General features: G+C 49.4%; 1 protein-coding gene across 1 annotated transcript; it reads left to right on the forward strand.

Moving 5' to 3' along the window:
- Positions 1-1,160: 1,160 nt before the first annotated feature.
- Positions 1,161-2,812, forward strand: LOC119300271. Its single transcript, XM_037577289.1, has 2 exons — positions 1,161-2,223; positions 2,496-2,812. Exons 1-2 carry the CDS (start codon positions 1,161-1,163, stop codon positions 2,528-2,530), a joined length of 1,098 nt encoding a protein of 365 aa, XP_037433186.1. The 3' UTR covers positions 2,531-2,812.
- The last annotated feature ends 14,260 nt before the right edge of the window (positions 2,813-17,072 follow it).

The following is a 17,072-nucleotide window of genomic DNA, read 5'->3' on the forward strand; positions in this document are numbered from 1 at the left end:
GAATCAAGAAGTACTTTAAATATGAAGAAAGCAATCCATTGCACAAAAAAACTGTTCACATAGCATGGAGACGTAGATAAGAGAAATGTCCCATCAAACAAGAAGTCGTCTCAATTAAACTAGAACATTGATGTTTCAATTCACTAAAAAATTGAATTTATCGCCCTACAAAAAATGCTTCCACCACTACAAAGATGCATGTTGCAGAACCTTGAAATAAATCATTAGTGAATGTGAAAGTTGTAGTTGAAAATAAGTCACACAATTTTATTTCTTCTTTTTAACAAAGTAAAAATGCAGATGCCCACATACACATACACGCACATGTGATTTGTTTTCTAAAAATGCATTGTTGTATTGGTTTTTATTCAACTGCAATGATGCTCTCGAACCGAAAAGTCATCCTTTGATGTAGGGCATGGCTTTGGCACTACAACATAGGGAAGTCTCAGTTATTGTCCAGTCAGACTCAGGCGTTGGCGACACTCTACATGGAGGGCTCATTGTATTCTGCATATGGTCATATCGTTCTGAGATCCAGTTCTTGATGGAAAAGAGAAAGTTTATTTCTATGAAGCTTAGACCTGGATAAAATAGGGTAGCAAATCAATTAGTGCCGTACAGTCGTACTGAACGTAGCACTGCGCTACGGCTAAAAAAGGACCATATAATGTATTAAGGAGCTTCTGCCTCTCAACTGAAATCCTATTATACATATATTTTAAATAAAAATAAATCCTATTATCACGAAGTAAATTTCTTTCACCCTAAAAAACATATTTTGCTATCCGATATATCGTACCGAAGAGCCAAGGCACGGCAGACTATGGCTGTGGTTGAATGGTCATGATGACAGTGGTATCCTTTTTTCACCGGAGTTCAACTCCCGTGATGTTATGTGGGAGAAAACATTCTAGTCGACTAAAGAAGACGTCTTTGGCGACTTTCTCAATCTCAAGGACTGCGTCTGTACCGTGTTTGATAAAAAAAGGAACCCGTCTCTTTTTTTTTTTCAAATGAAGGCAGCTCAAATCGCAAAAAGAAAGAAAAGAAAACTGGCCAAACCGAACCGTGTAGTAGCCATCCAACGAGCACACCTGCTCCGTGGAGTCTCCACCCTTTCCCACCCAAACCCTCGCCTCCGCGCGCCGCCGGCGCCGATGGGCGAGCTCGCAGAGGATCTCTTCCTCCGCCTTTCGCCGGAGCTCATCGAGGAGGTATTTTTCCGCCTTCCACCGGACGAGCCCGCCTGCCTCGCACAAGCCTCCGCTGTCTGCAAACCCTGGCGCCGCATCCTCGCCGATGTGGGCTTTCGCCGCCGCTACCGCAAGTTCCACGGAACGCCTCCCGTCCTGGGTCTATTCCAACGGGGCGACTGGCTCTTCCGAAAGGGATCCCGCTTCGTTCCCACCTCCGCCCTCTTCCCTGCCCAGCCCGACCATCCCGATTGGCTTCCCATGGACTGCCGCCACGGCCGCGCCCTCTTCGACCGCACCTGGGACAAATCCGTCCTCATGGTCTTGGACCCTCTGACGGGCCACCAGCGCCTCGTGTCCTCCCCCTATACTCACTCGGTCAGATTCAGTGCGGCGGTGTTCTGCGCCGGCGCCGCACAAGGCTGCGACCACCACGGTTGCCAAGGAGGTCACTTCCGTCTGGCCGTCGTGACCACCAATGATGTCCAAGAGGTCACATCGGGCTGGCTCTACTCGTCGGAGACTCGCGTGTGGAGCGACCTCACCTCTCTTCATCACCCCAATCTCAGATTTACCAATTTGGCTGCGCCTAGCGTCCTTGTGGGTGATGCACTCTACTTCAACCTTGGTGGCATCATGGAGTGCCAACTTGGTACACTCTGCCTGTCAATGTTCGAGAAGCCGATCGATGGCAAAGGGACTCTCATGGCGACGCAAGGTGGTCTGCTGGGATTCGCTGCTGTGGTGGATGCCGCAAATCTAACCCTTTGGTCGAGGGAGGCCGGACCCAAGGGAGCCATGGGATGGGCAAAACTCAGGATAATTGATCTTGAGGCGCTGCTCCCTGTTGATGCCATGTCCCTAACATTGGAATTCAGGAGGATCAGTGGCATCGCTGAGGGCACCCAAATCATTTTTGTGATAGCACGTGCTGGTTCTTATATGGTTGATCTCGAGTCAGGGCGAGTCAGGCCGGTGTCTTGTCTTTGCAGAAAAATCTTTCCCTACATGAGCTTCTACATACCAGGTACGTGCTACTACCTATGTGCATATATATAATCATGTATACAATTCCTTGTTACAATCTTTTAGTGGCACTTGGCAACATGAAATGAAAATATGTTTCTTGGCAAGTAGTAATTTTACACATGAGGACACATGTGCTCAAGAAAGAGAGATGTTCCTCTGGACTGGAGTACATGTCCATATTTATTCTCGGTCCTTGTGATCAGTGAGTAAGGAAAAGCCTGGTTCATCAATCATTTGTTTTGATGTTGTGATTTTCTTGCATTTATGCAGCAATGGAAGCAGCTTGTGCTGGTCAGGAGCACTGAGCTGGTGTTTCCAGTGTTTATCATTCTCAAGTTAATGGAGCAAGCTCTTGTGGATCAATGGGGAGGTGGTAGTGGTAGTAGTGATGTTAGATATGGCACAAGTGCAGCTCTGGACCTGTAACTTTGTTTAGGCTGGGTTAAGGACCAATACTGCTGTTGTTAGTACTATGTGGTGTATGGAAATTTGTTTAGGAAGTTGTGCAGGAACTTTGTTGAACAAGTTGCTGCTCCTTTGCTTGCAATAATTTTCAGTCGTTAATAATTTTCAGGAAATGTACTTTCTGAATGCACAAAATGATTGACTGGTACTCCACAAGCTGCTCTTCCGTTAATATTTATTAGCTCGCCTACTTGCTGACGACGCATATGGCAGTTTTTCACCTGTGTTGCTTTTCGACGCATATGGCGTGTCGTCTGATATGACCATCTTTCACCCCCTTCGACGACGTCTGGACCACCGTCACACCGGCTGGTCCACCGACCTCGCTCACCACCTTCGTCATTCTGACTCTTCTCTGGAAAATTTTGGATGCTCGCTTAAAATGCTTTGCTCTTCAGATAAACTGAACTGCATGCCCCTGCTGTGCTCTCATACAAGCTGAAAGTGTGCAAAAACATTTCCTGTGGTGTTTTTTTTTGGTTACAATGTAGGCAAAAAATGTTACCTCGAATCAAGAAGTATTTTCACTAAGAAGAATAAAAACCAATGGAGTGAAAATGTTGTTCACTATTGCAGAGACCGTGGGAAATTGGTGACTGTTGCAGTCCTTTGGACGATTTGGCTCACCAGAAATTGGAAAGTGTTCGACGACATCTCAATGCCCGCTGTGACAGTGCCAAGGCAAATGTTCAGAGATGGTGAGGCTCTGGTCTCACAGCCAAACGATCAGAGTTGGGGATTCCATCCAGAGCTGGATCGAAGGCTGAAATGCATCTTCTTCCTGAGTGTGTAAGACTGTTTGTATGCTTACCTTGTTTGCTGTTTTTATGAAATGCAAAGAAAATAGGCAGCGGCCTCCCCTCTCGACTTCGCTTGAAAAAAAAGTGTTCATGTAGCACCGAGATGAATGTTTTATTTGTGAGGGAAAATGTACCATCGAACAGAAATTAGTTTCATTTAAATGTAAAAAAATGCTTTTATCTCACGAGGCAATATGTATAGATCGGAAAAAGGGCAAAAAATACCAAGCCTTTGACCGAGCCGGCCTTTTTAAATAAACTAGCTTAAGCGGCTCGCTCGATAATGAAAACATAATGCCAAATGGGCTGGCCGTTAACATAAACATCGCCTAGACACTGACGGCTTTGGCCCACACATCCTCCACAGCGCCAACACACCATAGAGCTTTATCTAAGGACTACAAATTCCTCTTATGCTCACACTAGTCACAAAATAAAACGATCTTGTCTTAGTGATTACTCTGGCCAATTGTCATGGTTGTGTTTCACAGCCACTGCCTTCTAGGGATCTTGTACATCCATCATAAAAACAAGCTAATTCTTGTATTTCAGAGCCACTGGCTTTTAGGGATCTCGTACATCCACCATGCGAACAAACTACTTGTTGTGATGCCATTGCAGGTACAGAAAACTGATTTGGCATGGTGATAGATGACGTATTTGTCGTAGGGTAGAGCATCCTCGTCTCCTATCACAGCTCTAAGCAAGAGTGCCATACCCGTGACAAGAACCTGAAATCCTAAATAATAGTCCAAACCTGGGCAGTCATGGATGTTCTCGAGGATTGAGAAGAGCTCGTATGCAACCAACAATCATGTTGTTGTTAGGTGATGTAGAAACGCATGACAACATTATCCCAAATCCCGATGCTTCCGAGTCCTATAATGTTTGTGTTTCCAATAACATTACAATATCGGTTACAATTAAATGCAAGACTTATGCATATATGCTTGTGGTGTACGCGCCTATAAATCTAGTAACAATTAGGCTGCACTTCATGCTCGGCCTCAAAGATGCATGACAACTTCTTCATGAATCGTGGTCATGTTTGGTTTCTCTTCCCGTGCTTAAATAAGAGCATTGTGCGATATGGGGCAACAACCATGGGATGAATGCTTTCATGCACTTCAATTCCATCATAAGGAGCACATGGGCATATGCATGTGCTATTGTGAGCCTCTTATGAGTGAAGTGGGTTTTTTTCGAAAAGGAGGAAGACCCCGGCCTCTACATCTGGGCGATGCATGCAACCACTTTATTAATTATTCACAAAGACCTTACAAAGTAATATATCAATACATCTTAAGCCACCATCTTGGCAACATCTGTCGCTACTCCTATCCACTTGATGAAGGGATGTAGATAGTCCGGGCCGAATACCAAACATACCTCACACCATAGCCTAACATCTAAAACCGGAGGCCCCAACCAAGCCACATTGCCGGGTCTGGGGCACACACCGGTCCGACGCACTCTAGAGACCGCCACCGTCTTCCATAGATCCATCTTGAGAACTGTAATGACGCATCGACCTTGCTAGGCCTAGCTGCCGTTAACGCCACCACGACGCCAGACAACGCCACCATCCCGCGCTCGTTCATCATCACGCGCCCACCGCCAAGACCCTGCTGCTCCATGCCTTCGAGACCCGTTGTTGTCGACGTGTCAAATGCCACGTCGCTCCTCCTTCGTGAATACCACCTGCTGCCACTGGTCCCATCCCCTCCACATGTAGTTCCTCTAACTGAGCACCCAAATGCCCCAGGCAGCGTCTCCAAGAAGGGCACGCCACACGCAATGCCGCCGCCGCCCAACCTGAGGAGATTTTGGGTCTTCACCCTGGCATGGGCTCGGCGTGGAGGGCAGGGACCTCGACGGAGCCTGCAAGGAGGAGAACGGCGACCTTGGTCAACGCCATCGTTGGGGTGAGTGAGTCATCTAGAGTTTCCTCTGGTCCGATGTCACCTCCACCAGCCCCCACGAACGCGCCGAGGCTGACGACTGGGATCGCAAGCCACCAAGTGCAGCAGGAGAGAGCCTGCAGCGGGGAGCAGATCCACCGGTAAATCACCGCCCACGCGGTCAAGATGCCGTCCATCTACCACCCTCGAGCACCACCAGCCGAGGGCGCCATCACCATGCCTACCGAGGCCACCACCCTAGGTCCAGATTCCTTCGTGATGAGCGGAGCGACGAGATCCGACGCCGCGTGGCCCATGTCGTCGCCCAAGCTTGCCGCCACCCGAGCCCACTACCGCCGGGAGCCGCCACGCTGCCGGAAGACCCACACCCTTGGGATCTAGGCGCCTGTGCACCGCCGCAAGCCCACAGCCACTGGGAATTGCCGTGCCGTCAGGAGGGCCGCACCCCACGGATTTGGGCGCCTGTGCCGCCTGCGGATCCAGGGAAGGGAGGAGAGGCCCTCCACCGTTGCCATCGCACGCACGAGTTTTGCCTGGCACCGACCACCGGTAGCGGCAGAGGAGGAGGTGAGCGCTGGGGGAGGGTTAGGCGGTGGCGGCGGCTGGGACCTCCCGTATCGCCCGCGTGGGGGCGACGCGAGAGGCAATCCCCGATATGATTGTTCCTTATGAGTGAAGTGGTAAGTGTGTAGATGCTTTGATCTTATTGACAAATAAATATTTGGTAAAAGCTCCATATAGCCCCCTCTGTTTGAGCATGAAAGTGGTAGTGACCGTAATTGGTAGGGGTGTGTTGTTCAATCATTGGTCTCCCTAAGGACCATTGCCTTGTAGTGCACCAATTGTGTGCTCGTGTGTGATCACCACTTCTTCGTCACAACCCACCTTCTGCGCATGAGTACATAAGGTATTTTTATACAAAGCTAGGGTATGGTCAAACTTGTAGAGGCATTTCATTTCCCTTGTGCGCTATGTGCTCGATCTATGTCAACAATGCCATGGTGAATTTGTTGTAATGTGTACATATTGGATCAGCTGATCACAAAGAAAAGTTAAATGTGTGGATTTAATCATTAGAGCAGGCTAAGGTAAACCTCCATGCTAAGTAAAAGGTCTTGGAAGATAACTCATGATTTTTGTGCAATTATAGAGTATAATCTTGCTCTCGTGCGTCCAAGAGCAGTCAATGTTGTAGTCGTTTAAATACAATGCCATTTCATGGAACTTGTGTTCCTTTAGCCCGAGTATAATGCACATGAATATAGAACTTCTCACTCTCACATGGTCGTCTAGTTAGATCAAACTAGATGACACCATGTGCGTTGTTGCGGGTATCTTGTTAACATAAATGCATAAATAAGGGCTACAGAAACAATTACAAATAATGCAAAGTAATTGCATGAGTGCTCTTAGTTCAAAATCTAAAAAAATATATGAAGCATGTCACAACATATTGTGCAATAAAGTAAAGAGAATGCTTTTTTAACAAACAAAAAAATGAGTAGAAACTACTAAGTAGAGGGATGAGCGGATGCTAAAAATAGCGCGATCTCGAGGGAGGTGAAAGGCGAGGGTCATGACATGTGCGACATGATGTGTCCATGGCACCAACTCCCATCCTCATGTGAGAACATTGTCCCCATGTCGGGCTCGTGCTGGCTCTGATCTGGATGAGGTTTCCACCTCTCCGCATGCGACTTCAGATGGTAGTGGATGTAAATTGTGGGGAGGGGGATGAGACGAGACGATAATTCCCTCCCACACGATTGCTTGTGGCAGAGGATGACAACAGGTGGGTTGGTCGTTGTCTTTACTCATAGTAGGCACAAGCAATAGATGTGCTCGAGTGGTAGCTGGCGCAGATGACCGGATGAGTTTATTAGCAGCGAGAGGGATGAGTGGATGGTGACAATAGCATGACCTTGAGGGAGGTGAAAAGCGAGGGTCGTGGAATGTGCGACACGATGTGCAAAGTGTCCAAGGGAGAATAAAAGGCATAAAGGTATAAATCACGACCGACGTGGAGGTGTGGCATGGTTGACACGGAGGTCAGATTGACTACGCAGGATGGACACTTTAGCGTTGCAGATACATACATGTCTGAAGATTAAAACTTAAATTTTTGAGCAATTGTACAAGAAAAGGTTGAAGAGGAATTGAGTAAAACTTTTGCTTTGAAGAAGAAACAAAGTTACTGAATGGGGTCAGTATACAAGACCACAAGGCACATATTCTTGCAAAAAAATAAAGATATGGTGTTTGATAACATAGTAGGTCGAGCAAAGTGTAGAGGGAGCAATGAAGCACCATGGTGTCGGTTATGAGCATCTTGCTAATGTGTGAGTACAATACAGTATTCATGTGTGGACTGACGAAGTGTAACCCTAAATACCCCTAGTGCCTATATAAGCCAGAGGGTTTAGTCCGTAGAGGGACATTCATACATTCATCATCATACCTCTAGGGTTTAGACCACAACTCACGATCTCGTGGTAGATCACCTCTGTACTTTGATACTCTCATAATATAAGCAAGAGTAGGACATAGAGTTTTACCTCCATAGAGAGGGCCCGAACCTGGGTAAACGATTGTGTGTTCTTCCTCTTGCTACCTGAGGGAGTCCTGGATTAGGGGGTGTCCGGATGGCCGGACTATACCTTCAGCCGGATTCCTGGACTATGAAGATACAAGATTGAAGACTTCGTCTCGTGTCCGGGAGGGACTTTCCTTGGCGTGGAAGGCAAGCTTAGCGATACGGATATGCAGATCTCCTACCATTGTAACCGACTCTATGTAACCCTAACCCTACCCGGTGTCTATATAAACCGGAGGGTTTTAGTCCGTAGGACAACATACACATCAACAATCATACCATAGGCTAGCTTCTAGGGTTTAGCCTCCTCGATCTCGTGGTAGATCTACTCTTGTACTACCCATATCATCAATATTAATCAAGCAGGACGTAGGGTTTTACCTCCATCGAGAGGGACCGAACCTGGGTAAAACTTCGTGTCCCTTGTCTCCTGTTACCATCCGTGAAAGATCGTAGATGTCGCCTAGAGGGGGGTGAATAGGCGTTTTAAAATAATTACAATTTAGGCTTGAACAAATGCGGAATAAACCTAGCGGTTAATTTGTCAAGCACAAAACCTAAAACAACTAGGCTCACCTATGTGCACCAACAACTTATGCTAATCAAGATAAGCAACCATGTGATAGCAAGATATATGACAAGAAACAATATGGCTATCACAAAGTAAAGTGCATGAGTAAAGGGGCTTGGGTAAGATATAACCAAAGCACGCAGAGACGACGATGTATCCCGAAGTTCACACCCTTGCAGATGCTAATCTCTGTTTGGAGCGGTGTGGAGGCACAATGCTGCCCAAGAAGCCACTAGGGCCACCGTAATCTCCTCATGCCCTCGCACAATGCAAGATGCCGTGATTCCACTAAGTGACCCCTGAGGGCGGTCACCGAACCCGTACAAATGGCAACCCTTGGGGGCGGTCACCGAACCCGTACACTTTGGCAACCCTTGGGGGTGGTCACCGGTACCCGTCAAATTGCTCGGGGAGATCTCCACAACCTAATTGGAGACCCCGACGCTTGCCCGGAGCTTTACACCACAATGATTAAGCTCCGAACAACACCAACCGTCTAGGGCGCCAAGGCACCCAAGAGGAACAAGCTCTAGGGTGCCCAAACACCCAAGAGTAATAAGCTTCTCAAACTTCACTTCCACGTATCACCGTGGAGAACTCAAACCGATGCACCAAATGCAATGGCAAGGGCACATGGAGTGCCCAAGTCCTTCTCTCGCAAATCCCACCGGAGCAACTAATGCTAGGGAGGAAAATGAGAGGAAGAACAAGACGGAGAACACCAAGAACTCCAAGATCTAGATCCAAGGGATTCCCCTCACATAGAGGAGAAAGTGATTGGTGGAAATGTGGATCTAGATCTCCTCTCTCTTTTCCCTCAAAAACTAGCAAGAATCCATGGAGGGAGTGAGAGTTAGCAAGCTCAAAGAAGGTCAACAATGGGGGCAAAAACAAGCTCAAGAGATAGAGAACCATTGGGGAAGAAGACCCCCTTAAATAGGTCCCCACAAATCTGCCCGTTATGTACAGAATAACATAGGAGCGGTACAACCTCTATGAGCACCGGTACAACCGGTAACAGGCAATAAGCGGTACAACCAGCCCACAACCGCCCAACAACCGCACCACAACAGAGACCAGTCCGGTGGTAGAGTGGTACATGACCGGTACAACCTCCGGACCAATTCTGGAGCGGTACAACCGCTCCAAACACCGGTTGTACCGGTCAAGCGGTACAACCTCTCCATGGTGCGGTACAACCTCTCTCTGTAAAACAGGCAATATCAAAACAGCCACAACTTTCGCATACGAGCTCCGAATTCAACGAAACCAAGTTTGTTGGAAAGCTAATGACAAGGGCTAACACAATCTAGAGAGAAATATCAATAAGAAGCAAATGAGAAAAGGACCATAATAAAATGGTGAGAACCCTTCCTCGGAAAGACCGGTAAAACCTCCAACACCGAAAACATCATAGAAGATGCATGCGAACTCCGTTTTCGATGAACTCAAGCTTGTCATCAAGATGACCATAAGCTCTAAGTCTCACAAATGGAACCAAACAATAACCAAGAAAGATGATGCAAAGATGCTATGGTTTGAGCTCTCGACTAATGATACGATCAAGCTACTCCCTAGAGAGCCCCCCTTGATAGTACGGCAATCGATCCTACAACCCGGTCTCCCAACTACCACTATGAGACCGGTAAAATAGAAAACCTATCAAGGGCAAACCTTTGCCTTGCACATAGTCCACTTGAGCTAGATGATGACGATCTTGACTTCCTCAAGTTGGACCACCTTTCTTGATTGTGTTGGCTCAATGAAGACTAGTTGATTGCTCCCCCATACTCCACTATGGGTGAGCCACTCTTTGGCACATCTTCACAATTCCATTGACACCACAATGGACGGCAAGCTTCAAGCTTGATTGCTCCCCCATACTCCATTATGGGTGAGCCACTCTTCGAGTTGCTCCACTTGAACTTGCACACTGCAAACTTGATGATGATCACCACTTGATGTCATCCTCCATGGGTTGTATGAGATCTTCCTCTTGACGCAAGACCATGGAAATATACCTAACCCCACAAAGAACTCTCACGTAGACCATGGGTTAGTACACAAAGCGTAATGGACAATGCTTACCATACCATGGGATCACTTGATCCCTCTCGGTACTTCTTCTACGCTTTGTGAGTTGATCAACTTGATTCACTCTTGACTTAGTCTTGATCAACATTGAATCTTTCCAACTCTCTTCATTTGGATGATGTCTTGAAGGTAAACATGAATGATCACACAATCTTCTTCTTCAAGACATGCTTGCAATAAGCTCAACTCACACATGACCAATCTTTGGATAATTCCTTGAAAAGCACTTTGGCCATCTCAACTCACACATGACCAATCTTTGGATAATTCCTTGAAAAGCACTTTGGCCATCTCAACTCACACATGACCAATCTTTGGATAATTCCTTGAAAAGCACTTTGGCCATCTCATAAACTCCTTGAAACCAACACATGGACTTCAAGACAATCCTATGGACAAATGCTTCAAATATAACTCAAGGCAACCGTTAGTCCATAGAGATTGTCATCAATTACCAAAACCACACATGGGGGCACCGCATGTCCTTTCAATCCAGCCTAGACGCACAGTTTGGGACCCCCTACCCAAGATCCGCCAGTTTTGACACCGACATTGGTGCTTTCATTGAGAGTTCCTCTGTGTCGTCGCCGTCAGGCTCGATGGCTCCTACGATCATCGATAGCGATGCAGTCCAGGGTGAGACCTTCCTCCTCGGACAGATCTTCGTCTTCGGCGGCTTCGCACTGCGGGCCAATTCGCTTGGCCGTCTGGAGCAGATCAAAAGCTACGCCCCTGGCCGTCAGGTCAGATTCGGAAATTTAAACTACACGGCTGACATCCGCGGGGACTTGATCTTCGACGGATTCGAGCCACTACCGAGCGCGCCGCACTGTCACGACGAGCTTGATCTAGCTCTGCCGCCGAACAGTGCCCTGGAGGCCGCATCCGCATCGGCTCTGACCCTTAATTCGGAGCCAACTGCGCCGATCGAGGATGGGCGGTTGGACGCCACCTCGGGGGCTACAACCCCAACGGCGATTGAGCCAAGCACCAGCCCTGTACTCTACGAGACCCGTGACTCCAAGGAACCGGACTCCTCTCCGGACTCCGAGCCCCCCGCGCCCCTGCCGATCGAATCCGATTGGGCGCCGATCATGGAGTTCACTGCCACGGACATCTTTTAGCACTCGCCTTTTGGTGATATCTTGAAGTCACTGAAGTCTCTCTCTTTATCAGGAGAGCCCTGGCCGGACTACGGTCAGCAAGGTTGGGGTACGGACAATGAAGAAATTCAAAGCCCACCCACCACCCACTTTGTAGCCACTGTCGATGACTTAACCGACATGCTCCACTTTGACTCCGAAGATAATGACGGTATGGACGCCGATGAAGGAGATGATGAAGAACCAGCACCTACTAGGCCCTGGAAAGCCACCTCGTCATATGACATATACATGTTGGGCACCCCAAAAGAGGGAGATGGCGATGGAACAGCGGAGGATGACCCCTCCAAGAAACAGCCTAAGCGCCGGCATCAGCGGCGCCGCTCAAAATCCCGGCAAAACAAACACGGTGATTCCAGCACGGGAGATAATAATACTCCAGAAAGCGCCGAAGAAAACCCCCTCCAGCAAGATTTAGCACAGGAGGATGGAGAAACCAACCCTCACGAGAGAGCGGCAGACAGAGAGGTCGAGGACGATAATTATATGCCTCCCTCTGAAGACGAGGCAAGCCTCGACGATGACGAATTCATCGTGCCAGAAGATCCCGTCGAACAAAAGCGTTTTCAACGCAGGCTTATGGCCACGGCAAGAAGCCTCAAGAAAAAACAACAACAACTTAGGGCTGATCAAGATTTGCTAGTCGACAGATGGACTGAAGTCCTTGCGGCCGAAGAGCATAAACTCGAACGCCCCTCCAAGAGCTACCCAAAGCGCAAGTTGCTACCCCGATTAGAGGAGGAAGCACTTGATGCGGCCGACCGACCACCTCGTGGTCGCGACAGAGAGGCCTCTCTGCCCTCCACTCAAGCCGCACCTCGTACCAAGGCACGGGAATATGCGCCGGACTTACGAGACATGTTGGAGGACAAGGCAAGGCAAACAAGATCGATCTACGGATCGCGTGGGCGCCCCACGGCTCGAGACGGTAACCGTCACGCCGGCCACAAATTCGGCGGGGCCGAACACAGTAGACAAGGCTCATTGGAGCTACATCATGATATAGCCCAATACAGAGGCGCCGCACACCCACTCTGCTTTACAGACAAAATAATGGATCATCAAATCCCCGAGGGTTTCAAACCCGTAAACATCAAATCATATGATGGCACAACAGATCCTGCGGTATGGATCGAGGATTATCACCTTCATATCCACATGGCCCGTGGCGATGATTTCCACGCCATTAAATACCTCCCACTCAAGCTTAAAGGACCAGCTCGACATTGGCTTAACAGCTTGCCAACAGGATCAATCAGTTGTTGGAAGGACCTGGAAGCCGCATTCCTCGACAATTTCCAGGGCACTTACGTGCGACCCCCAGACGCTGATGACCTAAGTCACGTAATTCAGCAGCCAAAGGAATCGTCCAGGCAATTCTGGACACGGTTCCTAACAAAGAAAAATCAAATAGTCGACTGTCCGGACGCCGAGGCCATAGCAGCCTTCAAACACAATATCCGTGACGAGTGGCTGGCCCGGCACCTTGGACAGGAAAAGCCGAAATCTATGGCAGCACTCACGACACTCATGACCCGCTTTTCCGCGGGAGAAGACAGCCGGCTTGCTCGTAGAAACAATATGACCAAGAACCCTGGTAATTCGGACACCAGGGACAGTAGTGGCAGGTCGTGTTGTAACAAGCAGAAGCGCGCATTAACAGCGACAATGCTGAGGATACGACAGTTAATGCTGGATTCAGAGGCTCTAAATCCGGTCAGCGGAAAAAGCCATTCAAAAGGAATCCTAGGGGCCCGTCCAGTTTGGACCGAATACTCGACCGCTCGTGCCAGATATATGGCACCCCCGAAAAGCCAGCCAATCACACCAACATGGATTGTTGGGTGTTCAAGCAGGCAGGCAAGATAAACACCGAAAATGAAGACAAGGGGCTGCATAGCGATGACAACGAGGAGCCCTGGCCGCCGAACAACAGTGGACAGAAGGGGTTTCCCCCACAAGTGCGGACGGTGAACATGATATACGCAACCCATGTCCCCAAAAGGGAGCGGAAGCGTGCGTTAAGGGACGTATACGCGGTAGAGCCAGTCGCCCCAAAGTTCAACCCATGGTCCTCCTGCCCGATCACCTTTGATCGAAGGGACCATCCCACTAGCATCCGTCATGGCGGATTCGCCGCATTGGTTCTAGACCCAATTATTGACGGATTTCATCTCACTAGAGTCCTTATGGACGGCGGCAGCAGCCTGAACCTGCTTTACCAGGATACAGTGCGGAAAATGGGCATAGATCCCTTGAGGATTAAGCCCACCAAAACGACCTTTAAAGGCGTAATACCAGGTGTAGAGGCCAACTGTACAAGCTCAGTCACACTTGAAGTGGTCTTCGGATCTCCGGATAATTTTTGAAGCGAGGAGTTAATCTTCGACATAGTCCCGTTTCGCAGTGGCTATCACGCACTACTCGGGCGAACCGCATTCACTAAGTTCAATGCGGTACCGCATTACGCATACCTTAAGCTCAAGATGCCAGGCCCTCAAGGAGTAATTACGGTCAATGGAAACACCGAATGCTCCCTCCGAACGGAGGAGCACACGGCGGCCCATGTAGCGGAAGTTCAAAGCAGCCTCTCCAGGCAGTTCTCCAGTCCGGCCACTAAATGACCGGACACCATCAAGCGCGCCCGGAGTAACCTACAACAAGACCGCCTAGCACGTTCCGAGCAGGCGTAGCAATGCGGCCCCAACCCCAACCCTCGCAAAAAGGCGACACCAGTACTTCGCGTACATAACTACGCTCTAGAGATACCATGGGCACAGGGGAAGGGGCACCATCACGGCACACCCAAAACACGGCTTAAACCGTACCAGGGGCTGCCGATTTTTTAGTTTTCTCTTACTTTCAGGACTCCATCCTTCAGAAAGCCTGTTCGGCAGTTCAATTGCCGCACAAACGATGCAAGAACCAGGGAAGCAGACAAGCCACACCGCACTACGGAACTCCCAGATGGTCTCTATCACGAGCAGTATACCCGTTCCGCATACTATTCCACAGCTTGCCCCTGGAACGGACATGTTAACTAGTCCAACCTTCCACTTATCACATTATTTGTATCGTTCTGCTTTGATCGCAGCTCTTTTTAATAAACAATGCATAGCTTTCGTCTATTTTTGCATTACCTTTTTTCTTCATATATGTTCCTTAACGACATGTTGCACCCGTACATGTTGGTACGGCCAAAATACGCCAGGGGCTTTAGTACCCCTCAATATGGTGTGAGAAGTCCGAACACTTTAGCAAGTGCGGCACCCCAAACTTATAGCATTATATGCATCGGCTCCGAATCATGTCTTGGGTCAATAGTTGGGTTTGCCCGGCTCCTATGTTTTGGTGCCTTACGTTCCGCTATATTGGCTAAGGTAGCACTAGGAGAACCACTGCGATTGTGCCCCAGTTGAGTTGGGTCGAGCACCTCAGTGGAGAAAGCTAAAACTGACTGTCGTGATGAAGCGAGAGCTGGTCGCTGTTTGAGAGGTTTTTTCGAGTCCCTAAAGACTTATGCCGCTTAGGGCGAGGAGCCGGCTCTGTCCGGCCAAGGCGTGTATAGCGCCCCGAACTCGGTCTTCCGAATACCAGGGGCTTCGCCGAAATTTAAAATTATAGAATTCTATGGCTAAGTGAGAGTGTTCATGCATTGTAGTCCGATTGCCTTGTTCGTTGGGCTGAGTGCCTCCCTCGAAGGACCCAAACATGGGAAAAAGATTGCTCAGGTTTATCCCCGAACACCCCAGCACTAGCGGCACGAGGGCAGAAGCCGACGACTCGCCATCTCTCAGAATTGATAAACAGCCGCACATAAGGTAATATTTTAAATTCCAACAGCATTGCTTAGCGCATATAAACATGTTTTCAACACACAGGACAAAACGAGCAAGTTTCACTCAAAAATTACATCCCTAGAACATTCATCCGCCACAAGGCGGGCACCCTTCAGAACATCCTTATAGTAATTCTCGGGCTTGCGATGCTCTTTCCCCGGCGGTGGCCCGTCCTTCACCAGCTTCTCAGCATCCAGCTTGCCCCAGTGCACCTTAGCACGGGCAAGGGCCCTACGGGCACCTTCAATGCAGACGGAGCGCTTGATGACTTCAAGCCTTGGACAGGCCTCCACAAACCGCCGCACCAGCCCGAAATAGCTCCCAGGCAGGGCCCCTCCAGGACACAGCCGAACAATGAGGCCCTTCATGGCCTGTTCGGCCGCCTTGTGGAGCTCGACCAGTTGCTTTAGCTGGTCGCTTAGGGGCACGGGGTGTCCGGCCTCAGCGTACTGAGACCAGAACACCTTCCTCGTCGAGCTGCCCTCCTCGGATCGATAGAATGCGGCGGCATCGGATACACTCCGGGGAAGATCTGCGAACGCTCCTAGAGAGCTCTAGATTCAGGTAATGTTGGTGTCAAAACCGGCGGATCTCGGTGTAACACCCCGGATGTAACTTTCCCTTTTTGTACTCCAACTCTTGCCGTTTCCGGCGTTAAGTTATATTTATTTCTCGGGTTCGGGTCTTTGTCTCCGTGTGTTGTTTTCGTTTTCATGCATCTCATATCATGTCATCATGTGCGTTGCATTTGCATATGTGTTCATCTCATGCATTCGAGCATTTTCCCCGTTGTCCGTTTTGCATTCCGGCGCTTCGTTCTCCTCCGGTGGTCATTTCTAGCTTTCTTTCGTGTGTGGGGATTAAATATTTCCGGAATGGACCGAGACTTGCCAAGCAGCCTTGGTTTACTACCGGTAGACCGCCTGTCAAGTTTCGTACCATTTGGACTTCGTTTGGTACTCCAACAGTTAACCGAGGGACCGAAAAGGCCTCGTGTGTGTTGCAGCCCAACACCCCTCCAATTTGGCACAAAACCCACGAAACTCTGCTCCATGTCCTAGAGCGTTCGATCACAATCGCGTGGCCGAAAACCGCACCTCATTTGGACTCTCCTAGCTCCACTTATGCCTATAAATAGCCTCCCCCCGTTTTCGGATCTCGGATCTCTCCCCGTCCAACCCTAAAAAAAACATCCCCGCCACCGACGGACACGTCCGCCCCCGGCCGGACGCGTCCGCCGCCGCCCGCCTCCGCCTACCATGACACGACATGTGGCAGTCACTGCCGTCGCCGCCGCCGGCCCGGGAGAGCCCGCGCCTAGCCCCCGAGGCCCATCGCCCGAGCCGTCCCGCTCCTCTCCTCTCGCCGTCGCCTTCCCCGGCTCCGGGAGCCTGCGCCGC

Source organism: Triticum dicoccoides, chromosome 5A (assembly GCF_002162155.2).
Source record: "Triticum dicoccoides isolate Atlit2015 ecotype Zavitan chromosome 5A, WEW_v2.0, whole genome shotgun sequence".
Lineage (NCBI taxonomy): Eukaryota > Viridiplantae > Streptophyta > Magnoliopsida > Poales > Poaceae > Triticum > Triticum dicoccoides.